A 21,213-nucleotide genomic window follows, 5' to 3' on the forward strand; every position below is an offset into this window, starting at 1 on the left:
TACACTGCCCTTGGGTCCTGTCCAACAAGAAATTCACCTGAATCTCTGCTCCGGTCTCTCCCAGGTCCCACAGGGAAAGTATCAGCTCTAGTTACCTGACCTCCCCATCTATTCCCTGGGGGAAGAGAAGGGGAAGATTGTGAGAATGGAGTGGGGGGCATGCCAACAGGAAAGGAGGGTCACCAGACCCTTCGCAGCCACATGGGCACTCGGCAGTCCTCACGCTGCCCTGGGGTCACAGACACCTCCCAGTGCTTGCTCACTTGGAATGGAGTCTCTGGAGCACAGAATATGGGACCATCTGAGACCCACTAGAACACGAGTCAGGAAGGAAGGACGAGTCGTGGGTGAGACAACCATTATGGGTGAGGCCCCTTTGCAGCCTCTTGGTGTCCTGAGCCCTCTGGCCCTCCTCACCAGGCCCTGCTGGCCCCAACTGGAGGCTGCTTCAAATGAGTTTTTTTGTTCACTTGCTAAGTTGTGTCTGACTCTTTGGGAACCCCTTGGACTGCAGCACGCCAGGCTTTCCTGTCCTTCACTGTCCCCCTGAGTTTGCTTCAACTCATCTCCACTGAGTCAGCGATGGGACAGGAACTTTTGTCTGTCCCCAGATCCAGGATCCAGAATGCCTTCTCTCTCCATGGGTTTCTGTTGTGTCCCTAAGGACCTAAGCCCTGAGGACATCATTCCCTCTGTGGGGACAGAGGAGCAATCAGAGTCACCAAAGTAGGAGGGACCCAGAAGCCATGCTCTGAGCAAGGCCCTCCCAGGAACTTCCCGTAACCTCTGTCCACTTCCCGCTGGTTTCCACTTTGCTTTCCGATGCGGATCGTGAGCCTGCTCCCAACACACACGCACGTGAGCCTCAGGGCGGAGTTGCAGGCTCTACCTAAAACCCAACCCGGCTACCACAGCAAAGGGGTCACCTGTCCCCTCCTCAAAGTGTCCCGAGGGCCTTTCGCACCCGGATCTCACCCGCAGCCCCCACCACACACCTGACCTCAGTCTCTCCCTGAGGTCCCTGGGGTGGGTGATGTTCTCATATAGGGCGCTCGGATCAGGTGCCCACACTCACACAAATATAGCTGGTGGGTGCACTAAGGCAGAGCCCACAGAAGACAAGCATGCTCTCTGCCAGCGGCAAGTGTCACTTGTGCTGAGATGAGATGAGAGATAAGCAAAACCACCTGCAAAGCTTCCGATCATGATTTAGGTCTAAATTACTCCTTATCCCCCAGGCACACAGTCTTGGGTTAGACAGGGTGACACCTCTTGACCATCCTTATCGTGCTGTAACAAATAACCACAAATGTAGTGGCACAAATCTACCCAAATCAAGGTGTCAATATGCCCCTGTTCATTCTGGATTCTACAGACAGTTCATTTCCTTGCCTATCCAAGCTGTGAGAGGCTGCCTGCTTTCCTGCGTTTGTGGCCCCTTCCTGCACCTTCAAAGCCAGCGGTGGAACATCTTGAAGTCTCCCCAAACTCTCCTTCCATCATCCCATCTCCTCTGGCTCTGCCTCTCCTGCCTTCCTCTTTCATTTATAAGGAATATTATGAAAGTATTGGGCTTAGCCTGATATATTCCCCACCATAATCTCCCGGTCACGTGATCTGAATTTCACCTGTAGGTTTCCTTAATCATGGGGCACATTTTCGGATTGTGGGCTTGAGGTTGTGGACATCTCTTAGGGTTCTTTGCTCTGTCTACCACTCCTCTCAAGGCCGCGGTCATCATCTTCCCTCACTGCAATCTGCCATCCTGATGTGGGGTCAAGTCCTGCCATGACGTCCACAAAAATCTCCCTGGCCCAGAGCCCTGGAGATCGAGGCCAGTCCACAATCCCTGCAGCTCTCCCCACCTCTTCTTTTCTGTGAAGTGAAACTTGCTCAGTCTATCCAACTCTTCCCAACCCCATGGACTGTAACCCTCCAAGCATATCTGCCATGGGATTCTCCAGGCAAGAATACTGGAGTGGGGAGTCATTCCCATCTCCATAGGCTCATCACACCCAGATCTCCTGCATTGAAGATTCTTTACTGTCTGAGCCACCAGGGAAGCCTCTTCTTTTCTAGCAATACCCAATTTTTCAGAATGAAAAGAAAGCAGATATGATTCAAAGACCACAACTCCCAAGTCCGTAGGTAGCCTGTGTTCATCAGAACCATGGACAGTGTCTCTGCTGTGCTCATCCCAGGGGCTGCAGCAAGAAGGGCTCAATGAGAAGGGACGGCTGGATATCCTGCCCTCTTCTATAAGAAAGATGAACACAGTAGAATGTGTTCAGGGATGACCCAATCAGTTCTACTTTATAAATCGGGAACACTTTCTCCTGTCTGTGTATTAGTTGTATCTACACCCATGACAAGTCCCAGGTGAATGATTCCTGCACCCGTAGGGTGTCCCCAAGGAGGCTGAGATCTAACTTTGTCCTCTCAGAGTATCTAATCGCTGCTCATTGTCAGATAACTGTCTTGTCTACAAGTTGGAGGGAGCGTTTCATGATTAAGTCCTGACCTTCAGTACCTGACCTTGGAGACAGCCATCACCTAGCCTGGAGGTCCCCTGAGCACAGCCTCCTGTTCCCTCATTCCCTAAATGACCTCCCTTCCTGCAGGGAGCAAGGCTGAGCAGAACGCTTGGGCTACCCTCCCAGCTCCTCCAGTCTGAGGCCCGAGCCTAGTGTCAGAGCCTTTGCCGTCTCTCCATGCTTCCAACAGAGCAAGGGTCCTGCTGAAGGACAAGTGGGGCCTGAAGACCAGTCTCCAGGGTACAATCCGTCACCTGAGGGCTCCTCCGCCTGCCTGTGAACCCCAGGGAAGAGAAGGAACTAGGGCTCCCACAGTCACCACAAACTTCCTCTTCTCCATAAATGTACCATTGACGGGTAACTCTGACACCTCAAACCCAGCACTAACACTTCTCAGGACTCAGGTCTAACCCATCCAGCATCCCTAACAGTCATGCAAAACACTCGAGATACCTAGTACCATGGTCACCTGGGTCCCAGGGGCCTCCCCTATTTCCATGGGAACAGACTCTGCAGGAACCACCTGGGCTCAGGTGCACCACTTGTGGAACCTTGGTGTTTAAATGGAGCAGCAGAGGAAGCTACTGTGGGTATCTCAGGGGTCCTGGCATCTGGTCAACCACAAAGGCACAGCCAAAGGACTTCATGAAAAGATGAATGGAAAGATGGATAAGAGAGAAAGGAGGGATGGAGTGTGGGCAGAGAGATGGACATATAGACACATGTGCTATCTCCTCACAGAATTTTTCCACAAAGGGTGAGGATGTTGGAAATGAAAATTTTGCTATACTCCCCGTGCAAATGCAGTTTTGTGGATACAGTGACATTCAGTGTGCACACATATTGACCAAGACACCAGTTCTAAGAGGATTCCTGAGCTGGGAGCTCGGACATGGAAGGATTCAAGTGTCCTGCTTCTGCTGAGTCCACTGGCCAACTCCAGGCCAGGTGCAGGGAGCTTCATAACTGTGTGTCGAATGAACGAGCTCCTAGATCATACTCCACAGGGGCGGAGATTTATGATGAGGATGTTCACTGCAGAGCCAATGGTCAGTGTGAAAGGCGGGATGCTTGCTAGTGGCTGTTCCAGACTGAAAACAAGTTTGTAGTGAAGTCACCCAAAAGGCAGAGCAGGTCCTCAGCCTGTGGAAAATGTTTCAATGATGTAATGGATGTTTGAGAAAGAAGGACATGAAAAGACCTGACAACTTCGGGAATAACATTTAATTCTGAACTACTCACTAAATATTTTTATTTATTTTGTTATTTCTGGCTGCACTGAGTCTTCATTGCTTTTCCACTGGTTTTCTCTAGTGCGGTGAGCAGGGGCTACTCTTCATTGCAATACACCGGCTTCTCATTGAGGTGGCTTCTCTACTCCCGAGCATGGGCTCTAGGCAAGCAGACTTCAGTCGTTGCAGCTCGTGGGCTCTAGAGCACAGACTCAGTAGTTCTGATGCATGGCCTTAGTTGCTCAGAACCATGTGAAATCCTCCTGGCCAGGGATCAGACCCATGTCCCGCACTTTGGCAGGCAGATTCCTATCCACTGAGCCACTAGGAAAGTCCTCTAAACAATGCTTAACTTGTAGGCAGACACTGGTTCATCATGGCCACCCCACACTGAACTACCCGGGCAAAACAAAAAGGAAAAACAATCGAATAATTAAATTAGAATGCAAAAGAGGCCATTAGATCCTAATAATTCAGTTACTGCAGTCATTCACAGGATGACAGAGACAGAGTCCAGAGCTAGCGTGCTTGATCCCTGTGTCCCTTTTGCTGAAAGAACCTCTGATCAGGGGCCTATGGAGAAGCCCCACCTCCCTTCCCACCATGAAGACCAGGTCCCCTGATGGGGGCAGAGACAGAGAAGGCGGGAAGAGGAGGTTCAGAATCCCCACACCGCCCCTGGTCTTCTGATTCTACCTGGCCCTGCCCCATGGGGAAGACACTAAGGGGTCACGGGAGAAAAGGAAATGAAGCTTTTCATGTCCACATGGACCCTCTGGCACAGGCAGGACACACAGACGTTTGCTCACCCTCCTCCTACTTACAGCTGCTCCAGTCCTGCCCCAGGACTGAGAATGTTGTAACTGGATCATCTTCTACAGAGAGAAATTGGCCTGGTATCAACACAAATCTCAACTGGATGAAATCCTGGAGTAGGGCATGTAAGAGAAGATCTTGGATGAGAGATGTTGGAAATTCAGAGTGGGACATGATTTAGCATAAATGATAGGTAGTGTTGAAAGGGTTAGTCACTTGGTCGTATACGATCCTGTGCGACCTCATGCCTGTAGCCTGCCAGCATCCTCTGTCCCTGGGATTTGTAAAATGATATGTAAACATTTGACATAATGCTTGAGTTGTCTTAGGAGAAAACCTACTTGAGGTGCTTTCCCTTCTACACTTCCCTCCTTGGCCACCAGGGGGCGGCGGAGCTCCTCCACAGTCTGGAGCCTCCACAGGGCTGCCCACCTCCTTCCCACTTAGCATCTCCCACCGCCCAGCAGCCTCTGACCCTCACCAGCCTACTCCAGCCACACTCCTCCCCACTCTCCCAGTTCCCCACACTGGATTCTGTCAGCTCCTCCCAGCCAGGCCCACCTGAAGGCCAGACTCCCCTCAAGTAGCTCTGCCCTCTGAGGCCCCTGTCCTCTGCTGAGGGTCTGCTCACGCTTCACGTTTCAGTCAAAAGATCACTTTCTCAGGGGTGCCTTCCATGACCCCCAGTCCAGCTGAGATTCCATGACAGACTCCGGATGCACCAGCCCCTTCCTCTTCAGTCCATCCCCCCATTATAATTAGCTCATTAATTCCAGGATTTTCTCTTGAGTGTCTGTCTCCTCGTCACAAGGTCAGGTGTGTTCACCCAGGACCCAAGTCTATCCTATTCTCTGGAGTCCAGGACACAACCCCAGGCTGACATGTGGCACATGCTCAATAAATACTCTTTAAATAGATAAGGGAATCTACATAACAGATGCCAGACCCCCACCCCCCGCCCAGTGTGACACCGATGGGTCAGAGGATATTCCTTGTGGACACAGGGGCCCTGGCACCAGAGTGAGAGGAGATTTGCAAGGGCCCACAGCTGCTCCAGGATGGGACTTTACTCCTCCTGGAGTCAGCAGGGAGAACAGGAGCCCCTTAACTCTGAGGAGTCAGACTCCTGCTCATTCCCAGATAATCACACCGCCTCCCATCTCTACTCGGGAAAATCTTCTAGTCTCCCTGGAGGGCCTGGGCTGACAGCTTGAGTCCTTTTCCTTCTCTTGGAGATCTGATGTGGCTCAGACTCCCAATCCTCCATCCCACGGGAGTCACCACAGGGGAAGGGGGATCCCTAGCGTGAATTCATGGGAATCGGGGAGCACCCCCTCATCCCAAGGTCCCGGATCTGTGGGGACACCTCGGTCTGGTCCCTGGAGACATCTCAGCGCCCCCCCCCCCAAAGTGTCCTGGGAAACAAGGGGAACTTCCGGAGCAGGGTGGAGCAGAGGAACCCAGCTTCTGCAGTTGCTCCATCTCAGAGGGGTTGAGGTCTCATGGGGGTCTCCCCTCCCCCGACAGAGTCTCCAGGTGGAGCTTCCCCAGGTCCTGACACCGTGGGGTGGCCAAGAACAGACCACTGATGGGGACACAGAGAACTTGGATACAGCCCCAGTGCTGTGAGGTGGGGAAGGACAGGGCCTTCTGGAGTCCAGCCCACAGGCCGCCACCCACTCCCCAAAGCCCCAGAGACCCCCCCACCAGCCCTTCCTTTGAAGCCTCAGGGAGTGAGAGCTCCTCCTGAGCACATGTCCACCTGGATGGACGGTTCTCCAGCCACTGAACAATGCCCATCCTCTCCCTGGGCTCGCCCTGCACTGGGATGAGGTCGGGAAGCCTGGGGACCCACAGTGACCTGGACCCCGGCTGATAGCCCCTCAGTCTGGAGGTCAGCGCCCACCTCTGCCCAGGACGTGGAGCCGGCTCACACCCTTTGGCGTTTGCACCCCTGTGCAACCCTTTACATTGTCCCCAGGTCTGCTCATGACCTCCAGGGGGCGATATGGGGCCACACAGACAACACACGAAATTAACAGGTGAACTTTGCTTTGGCTAAGGAGGTGGAGAATGAGCCTGATTTCTATCCCTCCCTCTAACAGCAGTCTCCAACTTTAATGGCACCAGGGACTGGTTTCATGGACAACAATTGCGGAGTGGTGGAGGTGGTTTGGGGATAATACAAATGCATTACAATTATTGTGCACTTATATCTATTATTATTGCATCAGCTTCACCTCAGATCATCAGGCGTTAGACCCCAGGGGACCCCTCCTCTAACAGACCCTCAGAGCCCCTCCTATGTGCCCACACTACGCTGCCCAACCTTCTAGGGCCTAGGGGCACCCAGTCATGCCAGCTCCCATCCCTGCCTGGAACCACCCATGGGAAAGATCACAGTGACCACAGGAAAATCAGCCAGGGTGACAGAGGGGCCCCTATAATGGTAAGGAGGACCTGAACAGTTTCTGAACCAAGGCTCAGCCAACACACACGGAGAGGGAGAGTCTCCCGGAACTTGACCCGAGGACCAGGGAGCCCACAGTCAGCCCACTCCCCAGCATCAGGTTCCTCTCTTCCCAGGACACACAGGAAACCTTTCCCTTCTCACCTGCGATCTGCAGCTCCTCCTGACACCCGGTTCTGGGTCTCATTCCCTGAAAACAGATGCCAGGCTGGTGACACTCGAAAGTGGAGGTCAGGTCCTCTCTCCAGTCATCACTCAACTGACCCCTTTCTCTCCTCCAGAGTCAGTGTGACCTTCAGGAGGGGAGTAAATGCAATCTTCTCAGATATTTGAGAACAACAGGAAGACCCTGGGCATCCAGCTGGGTTTCTGTGTCACAGGAACAATTACCACCAAAATTTGGAAACCCCTGGTCTGTGTGTGGTGCTGACAGACCCCAGACCAGAACACCGCAGAGGCCAACACTGGGGTGGGTGGGGCAGCCTAGCCGGTGTTCTGGGGTCTCAGGCAGGCTGGGCAAGCATGTCACCTGGGAAGCTGCTAAAACAGCATTTCAAAGGTGTCACCTGGGGGTTCTCAGTCTTCATGAAGCTCCACAGGTGAATCCCACACACCGTGGGGATGACGTCCCTGTGACAAGAGTTCCTGATGCACCCCCCACCCCCAGGCTCCTGCTCTGAAGGGACAAGCCAGAAGGGGATGAAGAGGGCTGCTGGGGAGGCTGAGTGTGTATGTCACCCAGAGCAGTTGGGACCCCATACCCAGACACCCCAAGATTGTGCTTTTCCCGACAAGGGTGCGTGTATGTGTATAGATGTGTGTATATAGGTGTTTGTGTGTAGGTGTATGTGTGTGTAGGGGTGTGTGTAGGAGTGTATGTGTGTAGGGGTGTGTGTGTGTGTGTGTGTGTGTAGGGGTGTGTGTGTGTAGGGGTGTGTGTAGGTATCTGTGTGTCTGTGTAGGGATGTGTGTAGGAGTGTATGTGTGTAGGTGTGTGTGTGTGTGTGTGTGTGTGTGTGTGTGTGTGTTTATGTGTGTATGGGTGGAGAATCACTGCTCTGGAAGGCAGAGGACTCAGCCGAGTTCAGGGAATAGAAATAGAGACAGAAGGGGAAGGGGGAGGGGACCACTAGGGAGGAAAGGGGGGCGGGGCCTGGGCAGAGACCCCGCCCCCGGGCCACGTGACCCAGCGCAGTGCTCCTGCCCCAGGAGGCGGCCCAGCACAGAGCGGGAAGGACAGCAGAGCTCACACAGCGGACTGCAGTGCTTCTGAGCGTTTTTGGAGAGGAAGTTCTCTTCACAGAGAGAGGGACACAGCAGACAGCAGGCACCATGCAGCCCCCGTCAGGCCCTGCAAGCAGCAGGCATGTCCCCTGGAACAGGCTCCTCCTGGCAGGTGAGACGGGACAAATTTCAGGGAGCGGGCAGAGACTGGAGAGCAGGAGACTGGCTGGGCTCTGAGGGAGACAGGGCTCTGAGGGGACAGAGGACTTCTGTTCAGACCTGAGGGCAGAGGACAGGGGAGGGTGGGGGTGGGGCTCAGCCACAGGAGACTCTCCGTGAACTAGAGTTGGTGAGGGGCGGGAAAACCTCAACTAGTGTAGGTTTTATGAGTTATTCTTCACTGAGCAGTAATTGTTGAAAACTGATGACAATAATAACAATTTATTGTGTCACTGCAGAAAAAGACGTAACCAGGACAGTAACCACTGTCTTTACCCGGCACCCTTAGAAACTGACAAATAAACACCAGGCTGTGGAATTCCTGGAAACACTCCTTCCTTCATCCCCAGGTACTAATGTCTAGAACCTGGCCCAGGCCCTGGGTTACAACCAGGGTCAGACAAGCCCTTGCCCTCACGGAGCTCTCGCTCTGTGGGGAGGAAGACAGACAAGCAGAGAGATCTAGAATGTGCTGTCAGGTGCTGACAGGAGTCATGCAGGAACCAGACAGGGAAGGGTCAGCAAGTGAACATGGAGAGTCTTTGGAGCAGGTGGTCAGATGGAAGGGGCCTCTCCCAAGAGGCCCCTGAGTGTGAGCAGGCGTGTGAGGGCAGCGAGGGAGAGAGCCAGGGGACAGCTGGGGAAACAGAGGAAATACTCAGAGGGGCTAAAGTGAGGAGGGTCATGCTGCTGACCTTGAACCAGGAGGACACACACACATACACGCACACAGACCCACACATCCTCACACAGTATAAAAACACACACCAAGGCTGAGGGATGAAGAGACCTGCTCAGGACCCAGGGCACCATTTTCCCATCCCCCACACAGGCCAGAAATTAACTAGTTTCTCTCTCTTCCCTCCTAGCCTCACTCTTAACTTTCTGGACCCTGCCCACCATTTCCCAGCTCGCTGTTGAAACAGTGCCCCCCCTTGCTGCAGAAGGGTCGGATGCTCTTCTACTTGCCCACAACGTGACAGGGACTCCTCTAGGCTATGCCTGGCACAGAGGAGAAAGGGTAGACAACAACCAGCTAATTGCATCCTATAGAATAGACACTAATGTAACTACCAAAGGGTCTGCACACAGCAGACGGGAGATACTTTACCCCAGTGGAACCCTGCTGATCCAGAAAGACACAGGATCCTACACCCTGCTCGTTACAAAGGATGATTTACAGACAGAGAGACAAACTGGACATCTCTGCGTATACTGTGAGTGCTTCCTCTCTGACCTCGGGGTATTGGGTGGGAAAGTGAAAGTTGCTCAGTCGTGTCCAACTCTTTGCAACCTGTGGACTATACAGTCCATGGGGTTCTCCAGACCAGATTACTGGAGTGGGTAGCATTTCCCTTCTCCAGCAGATCTTGCCAACCCAGGAACTGAACCCAGGTATCCCACATTGCAGGCAGATTCTTTACCAGCTGAGCCACCAGGGAAGCCCAAGAATACTGGAGTGGGTAGCCTATCTCTTCTCCAGCAGACCTTCCCTATTTAGGAATTACACCGGCGTCTCCTGCATTGCAGGTGGATTCTTTACCAACTGAGCTATGTGTGGGGGTGAATTCTGTTCACACACACGGGACTGACAGACCCGGATGGTACCTCCATCTCCTCTACATTGTGTCCCGTGTTGGGGTTTGAACATTTAGTGCAGGACACACACTGTGGAGACAAACCCCAAAGGGTCAGAAGTGCTTTCCAGCAACCCAGACCCTGCAAACATCCTGTGCAGGAAGGACGGTCTGATGGAGGGACTCGGCAGAGGGAGAACAGTCTGGAACTCTCAGTCCAGTCCCCTGGATCCCTCCCTGTGACCATGATCCTGAGGAAGACCCTGCAGGACTCAGGGAAGACCCTAGCCTGAGGGCCCACAGGGATCCTCACAGAGAAGCTCAGCCACAGGAAGTCCTTCCCAGACACTGTCCCAGGGCTCCTGCCTCCAGTGATATTGAGCCAAATCCCTAGGCTCCAAGCTGGTCACCAGCCAGAGCTCAGCTCCGAGAGCCACAATCAGGCAGGCGGACAGCCTGGTCCTTCTCCTGAGACTCAGCATGGAGAGCATGGGGTACAAGGTTCCCAGGTGGTCAGTCAACTGCCCTGGGGGACTTGGAGACTCCAGAGAAATCTCAGCATCCCCAGGGAGGAACGGAGGAAGGAAGACGCTCCTGGAAGGCCCTCATTCCCCAGGGTGCAGCCCAGGAAACTCTCTCATGAGGCTGGTTGATGAAAACCAGGAGAGACTCCAGGTGGTCTCTGAATCCCACCCTGTTCTGTCTATCACTAAATTCTGCTGCACTAAATTCAATCCCTGAGGAAGTCTGTGCTTCTCCCGAGCATAGAACAGGTGGCCTCACACTCCCTGAGCTCAGATCCCCATGTATTTGTCTTCGATACACAGACCTGCCTTATTCTTTAAGGGCTCAGTCTGGCTGAGAGGTGAGTGATGCCAATTCTGATTGAGGATGCTTTTGGAGGAACCCAAGGTATAAAAGGGGCAATGTTCTCTCTGTTATCTGCACAGCGGTGCTACCCACACCTGTCATCGCCAGCAACAACTCCAACCCCTGGGAGCACGAGGACACTGGTGTTAACATGTGGACCTGAGACTCAGAACACCTCCTACCTATGGTGGATCAACGATCAGAGCCTCCATAGCAGCACCAGGCTGGAACTGTGCATGGGAAACAGGACTCTCACTGTGTTCAATGTTGCAAGGAATGACATAGGACCCTATGTGTGTGAAGCCAGGAATCCAGAGAATATCATCCATGGTGACCCATTCAACCTGAATGGCCTCTGTGAGTAACCTCTGTTCCTGCGTGGTCCAGGCCTCCTGGCTGAATCTACAGTGCCGGAGGCCAGGCCGTACCTATTCCTCTCAGGTCCAAGAGCAAGGACCCTCACCTTTGGACACCCAGGCTGGCCATGACTTCCTGTCCCAGGCAAGCCCAGGCAGGCCCACCCTGAATCAAGACTAGGAGGGGATGGGCTGCTGTGTCTTGAGAGGCTCAGGGTCACCAGCCTGTGACGGAAGAAACAGGTTAATGTCTCAGACTCAGGATGAGTGAACATGAGAGGTAATGGTTGAGACTTCCTACAACGAGGCTGTGATCCGGACAGGACGCTGTGGCCCTAATACACACCAGGAACTTTCCCTCCCCTCCCACCTGTGTGGCTTTATGCTCTTTGTCCAGGTGGCCCAGACACTCCCACCACTTCCCCCGCAGACTCCTGTTACCATCCAGAGGCAAACCTCAGCCTCTCCGCCACACAGCATCTAACCCAGCCACACCATGTCCCTGACTCATCACCAGGAGGCCCCCACAATCCATACAGGAGCTCTTTATCCCCAACACTGCAGATAAGAGTAAATCCTGTAACTGCCTTGTCCATAACTTCATCACTGGTCCCAGTAAACCACAGTCAAGGCTATCACTGTCTCTGGTAAGTGGCCCTTGACCATCGGTACCAAGCTCTGTGGTAGAGCCTGTAGGTTTTCAGAAAAGAATCTGAAAGAAGTTACCTCCCAACTTGCCAGAAGTTACAAGCAAATTCCGAATCAGCCCCTGAACCCTCCCACTACATCTCAGCAGACCCTTCTTCCTCCTCCTCTCTGATTTCTCCTGGCAGAACTTGGGTCCAGCCTGGAATGTGGGGAGGGGATTCTCTCAGCCCCTGACAGCCTCATGTAGGGGGAGATAGGAAAAAAAGAAGGGTCCCCAGGGTCAAGTGCCTTTTGTTGTTGAATTGAAGAAATGGATATTAATCTCTTACCAGATGCGATATGCTATGTGCTCAGTCGCTCAGTTGTGTCTGACTCTTTGCAACCCCATGGACTGTAGCCCACCAGCCTCCTCTGTCCATGGAATTTTCCAGGCAAGAATACTGAAATGAATTGCCATTCCCTTCTTCAGGGGATCTTTCCCAACCCAGGGATCAAACCCGGGTCTCCCGAATTGCAGGCAGATTCTTTACTGTCTGAGCCATCAGGGAAGCCCAGTTCTATGAACTCCGTTGATTTATTTAAGCACCATGGGTCTCAGATGTATGTACACACAGCAAAGATGACACCCCCTCTGTCATGGGGAGGGAAGGATCAGAACAGATGGACGTAAAGGATTTTCCCACAGTGCCAGCCACACAGAATGAACTGGAAACAGTTGGCTAATATTATTATTACTGATCAGGCTTTGAGCGGACCTTCCCTCTAGGACTGACAATAGGGATGGGAAGGAAAAACAAGGAGGGGGGCTAATGTAAGAGGGAAAGAGTCTTTAACAGGAACATGAATAGGACGTGGAGCTGGCCACAGTGAGAGAATGTCGAGTTAGAGGAAGTCTGAGGTTTCAAATGCGATTTTAAAAAAAAGATGCAACCACCTGCAGGAGGAGAGTTGGGAAGATACTGTGATGACAAAACACACAACCACACACAGGCCTCAAAGCATTTCCTTCCTCCCTAACCAGGCCCTCTCCCCTGTAAGACTTCTTGTGGTTTTCCTGGTCAGGTGAACTCAGGCCTTCATCTCCCCCTTTATCTTCTCCTTTCAGGCCAAGAAAACAGCCCAGCGCTCAATAAGGAGATTGTTATTGTCATCACGATTGGCATCCTGGTTAGGTTGGCACTGGTGACCACTCTGGGGTGTTTTCTTTTCCTCAAGATGACTAGAAGGTACAAATGGCAATGCACAGATGCTAATCCTGTCCCCCGGGCAGACACCAAGCCAGGAAGAAGGACACCAAATCCTTGGATTCTGGGCCTGGCTCTCCACAGCCTCCCCGCTTCCCCCAAGGACATTCCCTCTCATCCACCGGCCCCTCCTTCACGAGATGCTGACCTGGGGTGGCTTCCCAACACCATCTTCATCTGTCAATTAGACACAGTTAACTCCCCACTGCTGTTGTCCAGGGCTTCCCCGGTGGCTCAGTGGTAAAGAATCCGCCTGCAATGCAGAAGACGCGGGTTTAATCCCTGGGTTGGGAAGATCCCCTGGAGAAGGAGATGGCCACCGGCTCCAGTATTCTTGCCTGGGATCTCCCATAGACAGAGGAGCCTGGCAGGCGACAGTCCATGGGGTCACAAAGAGTCGGACAGGACTGAGCAACTGAACAACAAGAACAACCCACTGTTGTCCTAGTTCCCTGAGCAGACCTGCAGCTGTGCTGGCAGGGGATAAATGCTCAGTAAGCAGGACATCCTGCTGTTTATTTCAATCCAGTCGCCCTGAAAGGGGAGGTTGACAGCCTCAGAACCTGAGGGTCATCCTGGCCAAAGAGACTGAAGCCACCTAGATAGGCAGATGCATTAACCACAGCCCATGATGTGTGAGACGGAAGAACATGGACCTGGCCGGGACAGCAGGTCAGGACACGAGGTTTATACCTCCTTCCAGGCAGATGAAGATAGAGATCGTGGCCATTGTCTAATTTCAGCATCTCTCAGCCTGAGGGGCTGGTCTGACCACCGCAGAGCCACCACAGTCACGGGCCCCAAGATGCACCGGCTCTCTAAGCATCCTCCGTGTGTTCTGGCCTTGCTTTCCTCTGAGGACCTGACCCTTCCACTCAAAGCCTTTAGTCTGATTCCTTTACTGTGTCCTTTGTCCCTTCTCAAGTCACTTTCTCCTGGACTGCCATTGACCTGCATGTCCTTCCTCTCTGAGCCCAGGATGGATGTGGCTTCTTAAGGACTTTCCTTAGCTCCTCTCTGCTGGGCCCTCTCCCCCTAAACAGCATTGGTGGAGAATGGAGGTCTCTCCATTCCCTGATTGGGCTTCCCTGGTGGCTCAGTAGTAACGAGTCCACCTGCAATGCAGGAGACGAAGAAGACGCAGGTTTGATCCCTGGGTCAGGAAGATTCCCCTGGAGAAGGAAATGGCAACCCACTCCAGTATTCTTGCCTGGAGAATCCCATGGACAGAGAAGCCTGGAGGGCCACAGTCCACGAGGTCCCAAAGAGTTGGACGTGACTGAGCATCTGACCATGTACATACACACTCCCTGTTTAGGAAAGGGAACACTCCTTATTCCCTGTTTTGACAGCAAAGCCGTGACCTCCTCCTACCTCCCGCAACCCTCAAAAATAATGACCTTTCCTAGGGCCAGTGGCCAGAATGACCTCAGAGAGCACCAGCCTCCAGCAACCACCCTGGGTGAGAGTTCTCAGTCTGGGAGCAGCTGGAACACCCTGGTCCTATCCTCCAGTGTCCGCTCCAGCCAGCCACCCCCCTGGGGCTTCATCACGGGGGATCTGCACTGACTGGTCTGTTAGATGTATGAGTTCTGAGTCATGGGTCACCTCATTGGACCCTAAATGCCCAGAAGGTCTCTCCCTGGGTGATTCCCCTTCTCCAATGGTTCTCTGGAAGTTGAGGACACCCAGCCTCTCCTGGGAGGATGGGCTAAACTTCCTCACACCCCCGGTGCTAACTGCTGTCTCTGCTCCTAGGACATGGTCCCTCTGGCAGCTCTGTCTCCCCAGTAAGCACATCCTTTCCTTGTCTCTTCTCCCTGCGGTCCCAGCTGTGCAGACTCAGGGCAGTGGGACTGTCCGACATTTCACAGTACAGATACCGTTCACTCCAGGGTAGCCAGCAACATGAACCCCACCCTGGCCAGGACTGGGACTCACTTAAGGGGCAGGACACCCCCACGTCTTGCACTGAGCCTGCCTGGTCCCTTCGCAGTTAACCCTAGAGTCCAGCCAGGAATAGAGCGGGCACTAGGAGCTTCAGACAGGGGTCTCAGGCTATCAAGGGTGGGGCATGAAGCCCAGATGGGGACTGAAGTGAGGGCTTCAGGCTTGGAGGCCGCTTCTTGGGAGGCAGGGTTGGTCACTTTTGAGGAGAAATGACTCTCTTCCCTGTCCCTCTGATGCCCACTTTCTCCCCTGCCCAGGCTTCCCTACCCAGCCCCAGGCCAGCTGTTCCCATCTATGAAGTGAGTGTTGGGGATGAATGGTCTGATCCTGCACTTCTAAGGGTACTTTCTTGAGGTCCAGGAAACAGCAGCAAAAATGGGAAAATGGATGAAGAGGAGTGATGCCATCTAGAGCCAGAAAGCCTCCAGCACAGCCCAGCCTCCCAGAAAGCAGCCCTGTGGACCCTGGGCCAGGGAAATCCTAGGACCTGTTCTGAGAAGGTTATAGGGGCTCAAATGCCTCTTGTTTCTTTACAGGAATTACTCTATCCCAACACAGATATCTACTGCCAGATCAACCCCAAAGTAGACGTGGTTTCTTAGTTTGCTCCAGAAACTTCCCCATAAGGGCTGTGGAGAAGAGCCCACTGGAGACCCCAGAGTCTGAGTGAGGTCAGAAGCCTGAACCAGAGAAATGGCTGTGACCCTGAAGATACTGGGGGACCTGGGCTCAGCCTCAGTGTCCCTCCTGGCCTTCTGGAGGCCCTGACAAGGCTGCTCTGAACCCTGGATGGATGAAGACAAGGACTTCCATTCCCCGAGGAGCTGAGGGCTTCCAAGGAAAGTGACTGGGTCTGTGACCTGCTGTGGAGCACCTGAGAGGTCTGAATAAAGAGGACTTTCCTCTCGTTTGCTCTTTTTGTGCGCATGGGCTTCTCCCACCTAAAACTCATCCAGGTTCCACAGCAATGGGACAAACTGTCTCCTCCTCGATGTGGCCCGCAGGTCTCCTCCCACCTGGGCCTCATCTGCAGCCCCCTCCACTCACCCAAAGAACTGAGATCACCTAGGAAGGGTGATCTTCCCATGTAAGTTCACTTGGGTCAGTTTACCCACATTCACCCAAACAAAAGTGGTCTGTGCACTAAGGTACAGAGCCCAGAGTTCAGGAGGATGTTCGGCTATTGCCTGAGTGTTGTTTGTTATGAGATAAGAGACAGTTACAAAACCTGCTAAGTTTCACATCATGCTTTGGCTCTAAGATACTCCTTATCTCATATGCACACAATGTTGGGTTAGAGAAAGTGACACCTCTTGTTGTTTCCTATTGCTGCTGTAGCAGCTTATCACAAACCTGTGGCGTAAAACAACACAAGTCAAGATGTCAACACAGCTCTGTTCTTTCTGGATGGTCTAGGAGAGAGTTTGTTTCCTCGCCTTTCGAAGCTGTGAGAGGCTACCTGTTTTCCTTGGATTGTGGCCCCTTCCTCCATCTTCAAAAGTCAGCAGTGGAGTATCTTAAAGTCATGCTCTGCTTCCATCATCACATCTCTTTCTCTGGCTCTGCCTCTCCTGCCTTCCTTTTTCTTTATAAGGACCACCCTTGTGATTATATTGGCCCCAGCCAGATAACTCACCATAATCTCCTAATCACATGATCCTTAATTTATAAATTCCCTTTATTTTGGGACATCTTCAGAGATTCTGGGTATTAAGATGTGGACAGGGACTTCCCTGGTGGTCCAGTTGATTTAGAATCCACCTTGCAATGCAAAGGACATGGGTTCAATCCCTGGTTGGGGAACTTAAGATCCCATCTAAGTTTAAGTTAAAGATCCCACTTAAGCCACCTAAGCCTGCGTGCCACAACTACTGAGCCGACACACCACAACTAGAGAGTCTGTGCGCTGCAACAAAAGATCCTGCTTGTCGCAACTAAGACTCAATGCAGCCAAATAAATAAATAAAATTTTTAAAGATATGTGGTCAACTTTGAGGGGCCATTGTTCTCTCTGTCACATCTCTCACGGTTGTGGTCATCATCTTCTCTCACTGCAAACTACTTGTAGTAGTTTAGTCGCTAAGTTGTGTCTGACTCTTGCGGCCCCATGGACTGGGAACCTACCAGGCTCCTCTGTCCATGGGATTCTCCAGGCAAGAGTACTGGAGTGGGTTGCCATTTCCTTCTCCAGGGGATCTTTCCAACCCAGGAATCGAACCTGGGTCTCCTGCATTGCAGGGAGATTCTTTACCGACTGAGCTACGAAACTACTACTCATGGGCAATCTGGACCTGGTCTTCCCGACTGTGGGGTTAGTTCCTGATTTGATGTGCACAGCACCCTCGCTGTCCTTTAGCCATGGAGACAGAAGCCAGTCAACACTCCCTGAAGTCCTCTCCACCTTTTCCTTGTTAAAATGCTGTTGTTAAGAATGTAAAGAAAGCAGATGCAGCTCCCTTGGGTAGCTAGTGTTGGTCAGCACCATGGACAGGGTCTTCACTGCGCTCATCCCAGGGCTGCACAGAAAGGACCCAATGAAAAGGAACGACTGTATATGTACCACAGCTTCCTTATCCATTTGTCTGATGACGGACATCTAGGATGGGGAGGGAGGGGGGAAGGGGGTTCAGGATGGGGAACACATGTAAACCCATGGCTGATTCATGTCGATGTATGGCAAAAACCACTACAATATTGTAATTAGCCCCCAACTAAAATAAATAAATTAAAAAAAGAGAAAAGGAACGACTGGAAATCCTGCCAATTTCTATTCTTTCTATGAGAAAGATGCAATGAGGCAGAATGTTTAAGGGATAGCTTGCTTTCCTCTAATTTATAAGTCGTGAACCTTTTGCACATGTCTGGACAGTACTTATTGGCACATCTTTTACAACTTGCCACACTGCTGCTGACCACTGCACCCAGAGTGTGGCCCTGGGAAGGCCGAGAACTTACTCTGGCATCTCAGGGAATCTCCTCACCCTTGAGAGTCAGGCAACTGTCCTGCCTACAACATTAAGGGAATATTTCATGATTAACCTTCTGAACCTTGGTGCCTGACCTTGGAAACACACCCATCCATCACCCAGCCTGGAGCACCACCTGAGCACAGGCTTCTGTTCCCTGAGCCCCAGCTGAGCTCCCCAGACAGCAGGCTGAGCAGAGCTCTAGGCTACTTTCCCAGCTCTTCCAGGCTAAGAGCCCTGTACTGGGTGTCCTTCCCAGCAGAGCAAACAATTTCCTGAGGGACCAGTGGAGCATGAAGACGTATTTCCCAGGGCAGAACACCAAAGAACTGTTCGATCTGCCTGCAACCCCCAGATGAAGAGAAAAGACTGGGACCCTCACAGTCATTCCATCTCCCTTGTTCCCATCCACCTCACACTCACAAAACCAAATCTGACCCTCCAGACTCAGCCCTGCCCTTCCCAGTGGCTCAGGTCCAAGCCATCCGCTCATGGAACCTGGGGTAAGGATCGCGGGTGCTCTTATTTTTACTATGTCTTTTCTTCTGCTTTGAGTTGGATTCTTTTTGCTGTCATTTTTCTAGTTTCTTGTGATAGAATCTTAGATTATTGATTTGAGGTGTTTCCTCTTTGCTAATATAAGCACTTTGTTGCATAAATACCCTTCTCAGCATTACATAAGCTGTATCCTACAAATGGCTGGAGGTTTTTTAATTCAGTGTTTAATTCAATTCTTTTTTTTTTTAATTTCCTTTGAGACTTTATCTCTGGCCATAGATTATTCAGAAATATGTTATTTATTTTCTAAATATTTCAGAGATTTTCGTGTTGTCTTTCTGTTGCTGATTTCTACCATGACTGTATTATTGTCAGAGAACATACTCTGTTGGATTTAACTTATTGTTTATTATTTTTATTTTAAATTTGGTTAGATTTTAGATATGACACCAAGCCTAAGCAATGAAAGAGGATGAACTAGACATTCTTCTCTCTGGCCAGTCTTTGAAAGGTCAGCTAGCAGCAAATTCTCATAGTTTTCCTTCATCAGAGAATTTCCTGATTCCCCTTTCATTCCCAAAGGATAAATTTGCCAGATGTAGAATTCTTAGTTGACAGTTCTTTCCTTTCAGCACTTGAAAAATACGTCACTTCCTTCCATATTTTCAGGTACAAAATCTACTGTCATTTAAATTAGAGTTTCTGGGATTTCCCTGGTGTCCAGTGGTTAAGAGTCTGAGTTTCCACTGCAAGAGGCAAGGGTTCAATCCCTAGTCAGGAAACTAAGATCCCCCATGCCTTGTGGCCAAAAAAAAAGAGATCCTGAATAGGAAATGGGTTGTTTCTCTGGATTTTTTTTAAATTGAAGGATAATTGCTTTGCAGTATTGCATTGATTTCTGCCGTGAATCAGCCATAGGTATACCTATGTCCCCTCCCTCTTGATCCTCCCTCCCACCTCCCTCCCCATCCCACCCCTCTAGCTTGTAAAGATATTTTTTCCTTTGTTGTCAGTTTTCACACGTTTACTATGTATCTTAGTGTGAAATTGTTTAGATTGGTCCTACTTTGAGTTCACTCAGCTTCGTGAGCCATTATTGTTTCAATTTTTTTTCAGTCCATGTTTTCTTTTCCTCTGCTTCTGGTATTTCAATGGTACAAAAGTTAAATCTTTTTATTATTGCCACCAAAAGCTCTGCGGCTCTGTTCACACATCAGATTTTCCCACAAAGTAGAAAAAGAGATACAGTTCCCAACTCATTCTGAGATTAAAACCAGAACCAAAAGGAGAATGTCAGGCCAGTCACACTTATGAACAGAGATGAAAAAATCCTAAACAAGGTTTTAGCAAACCAAATCCAGCAGTACGTGAAAAAAGATGACACACCATGACTAAGTTTTGTTGGCCCCAGAAAAGTAAAGGTTATTTAACATTATAAATCTGTAAATGGAAGTGCGCAGGAGCTTCTAGGGTGCAAGCAATGTTTTGTTTCCTGATCTAACTGCTAGATACATGGATGTGTACAATTTTTTAGAAGTTATTAAGCAATACACTTATGACTTGTACATGTCTTTGCATGTAATACATCAGTTTTTAAAAATCTACGTTGTGTGCCATATTAACATATCAAAGGGAAAACTCCTGATTATCTCAATAGATATTGAAAAATAATTTAATAACATTTGCCATCAGCTTATATTTGTAAACTATTGCACTAGGAACACAAGGAAGCCTCCTTAATCTGATTAAGAATACCTAACAATATCTACATTCTCATGTTTTTTGCAGCATTGTTCACAATAGCCAAGACATGGAAACAACCTAAGTGTCCATCAGTGGGTGAATGGATAAAGATATAAAGAGGATGTGAGATAGAAAGATGAAATATTATTCAGCTATGCAAGAGAAAGAAATCTTGCCATTTGAAATTTAAAAAAAAAGGTGGCTGGACTTCGATGGCATTATGCTAACTGAAATAAGCCAGACAGGCAAAGATACATACTATATGACAGTAGCCCTAACCTTTTTTAGCACCAGGGACTGGTTTCACGAAAGACAATTTTTCCACAGATGGGGGCTGGGGGATCATTTTAGAATGATTCAAACACATTACATTTTTTGTGCATGTTATTTCTATTATTACATCAACTCCACCTCAGCATCAGTCATTAGATCTCAGAGTTTGGGGGACCCATGCTATATGATATCACTTATATGTGGAGTATAAAAAAAAAAGCCAATGCATAGAAACAGAAAGTAGGATGGTAGTTACCAGGAGTTGAGGGGTAGGGGAAATGAGGAAATGTTGCTCAAAGAGCACAAACTTCCAGTGGTAAAATAAACAGGTTCTAGGAATCTTATGTGCAACATGCTGATTATAGTTAATGAAACTGTACTATATACTTGAAAGTGCTAGGAAAGTAGACTTTAAATGGTCTTACCACAAATAAGAAATGGTAATTACGTGATGAGATGGACATGTTAGCTAATGCTATGGTAGCAATCATTTTGCAATACCCGTGTGTTTCAAATCATCACAGTGTACAACCTAAATAGCATGTCCATCATATGGGGCTTCCCCGGTGGCTCAGTGGTAAAGAATCCACCTT

The 21,213-nt window shown here is 50.5% G+C and overlaps 1 protein-coding gene across 1 annotated transcript; it reads left to right on the top strand.

Annotated features, from left to right (window-relative positions):
* Positions 1-8,384: 8,384 nt before the first annotated feature.
* LOC145515505 (cell adhesion molecule CEACAM7-like) lies at positions 8,385-16,047 on the top strand. Its single transcript, XM_081516045.1, is given in 9 exon segments — positions 8,385-8,448; positions 9,365-9,712; positions 11,023-11,083; positions 11,085-11,299; positions 13,052-13,172; positions 14,600-14,652; positions 14,949-14,980; positions 15,398-15,439; positions 15,677-16,047. Coding segments are annotated over 9 exon segments (1,002 nt in total). The 3' UTR covers positions 15,743-16,047.
* Positions 16,048-21,213: the final 5,166 nt, after the last annotated feature.

This window comes from Giraffa tippelskirchi, chromosome 7 (assembly GCF_054371585.1).
Source record: "Giraffa tippelskirchi isolate mGirTip1 chromosome 7, T2T-mGirTip1v1.2.pri, whole genome shotgun sequence".
Taxonomy (NCBI): Eukaryota; Metazoa; Chordata; class Mammalia; order Artiodactyla; family Giraffidae; genus Giraffa; species Giraffa tippelskirchi.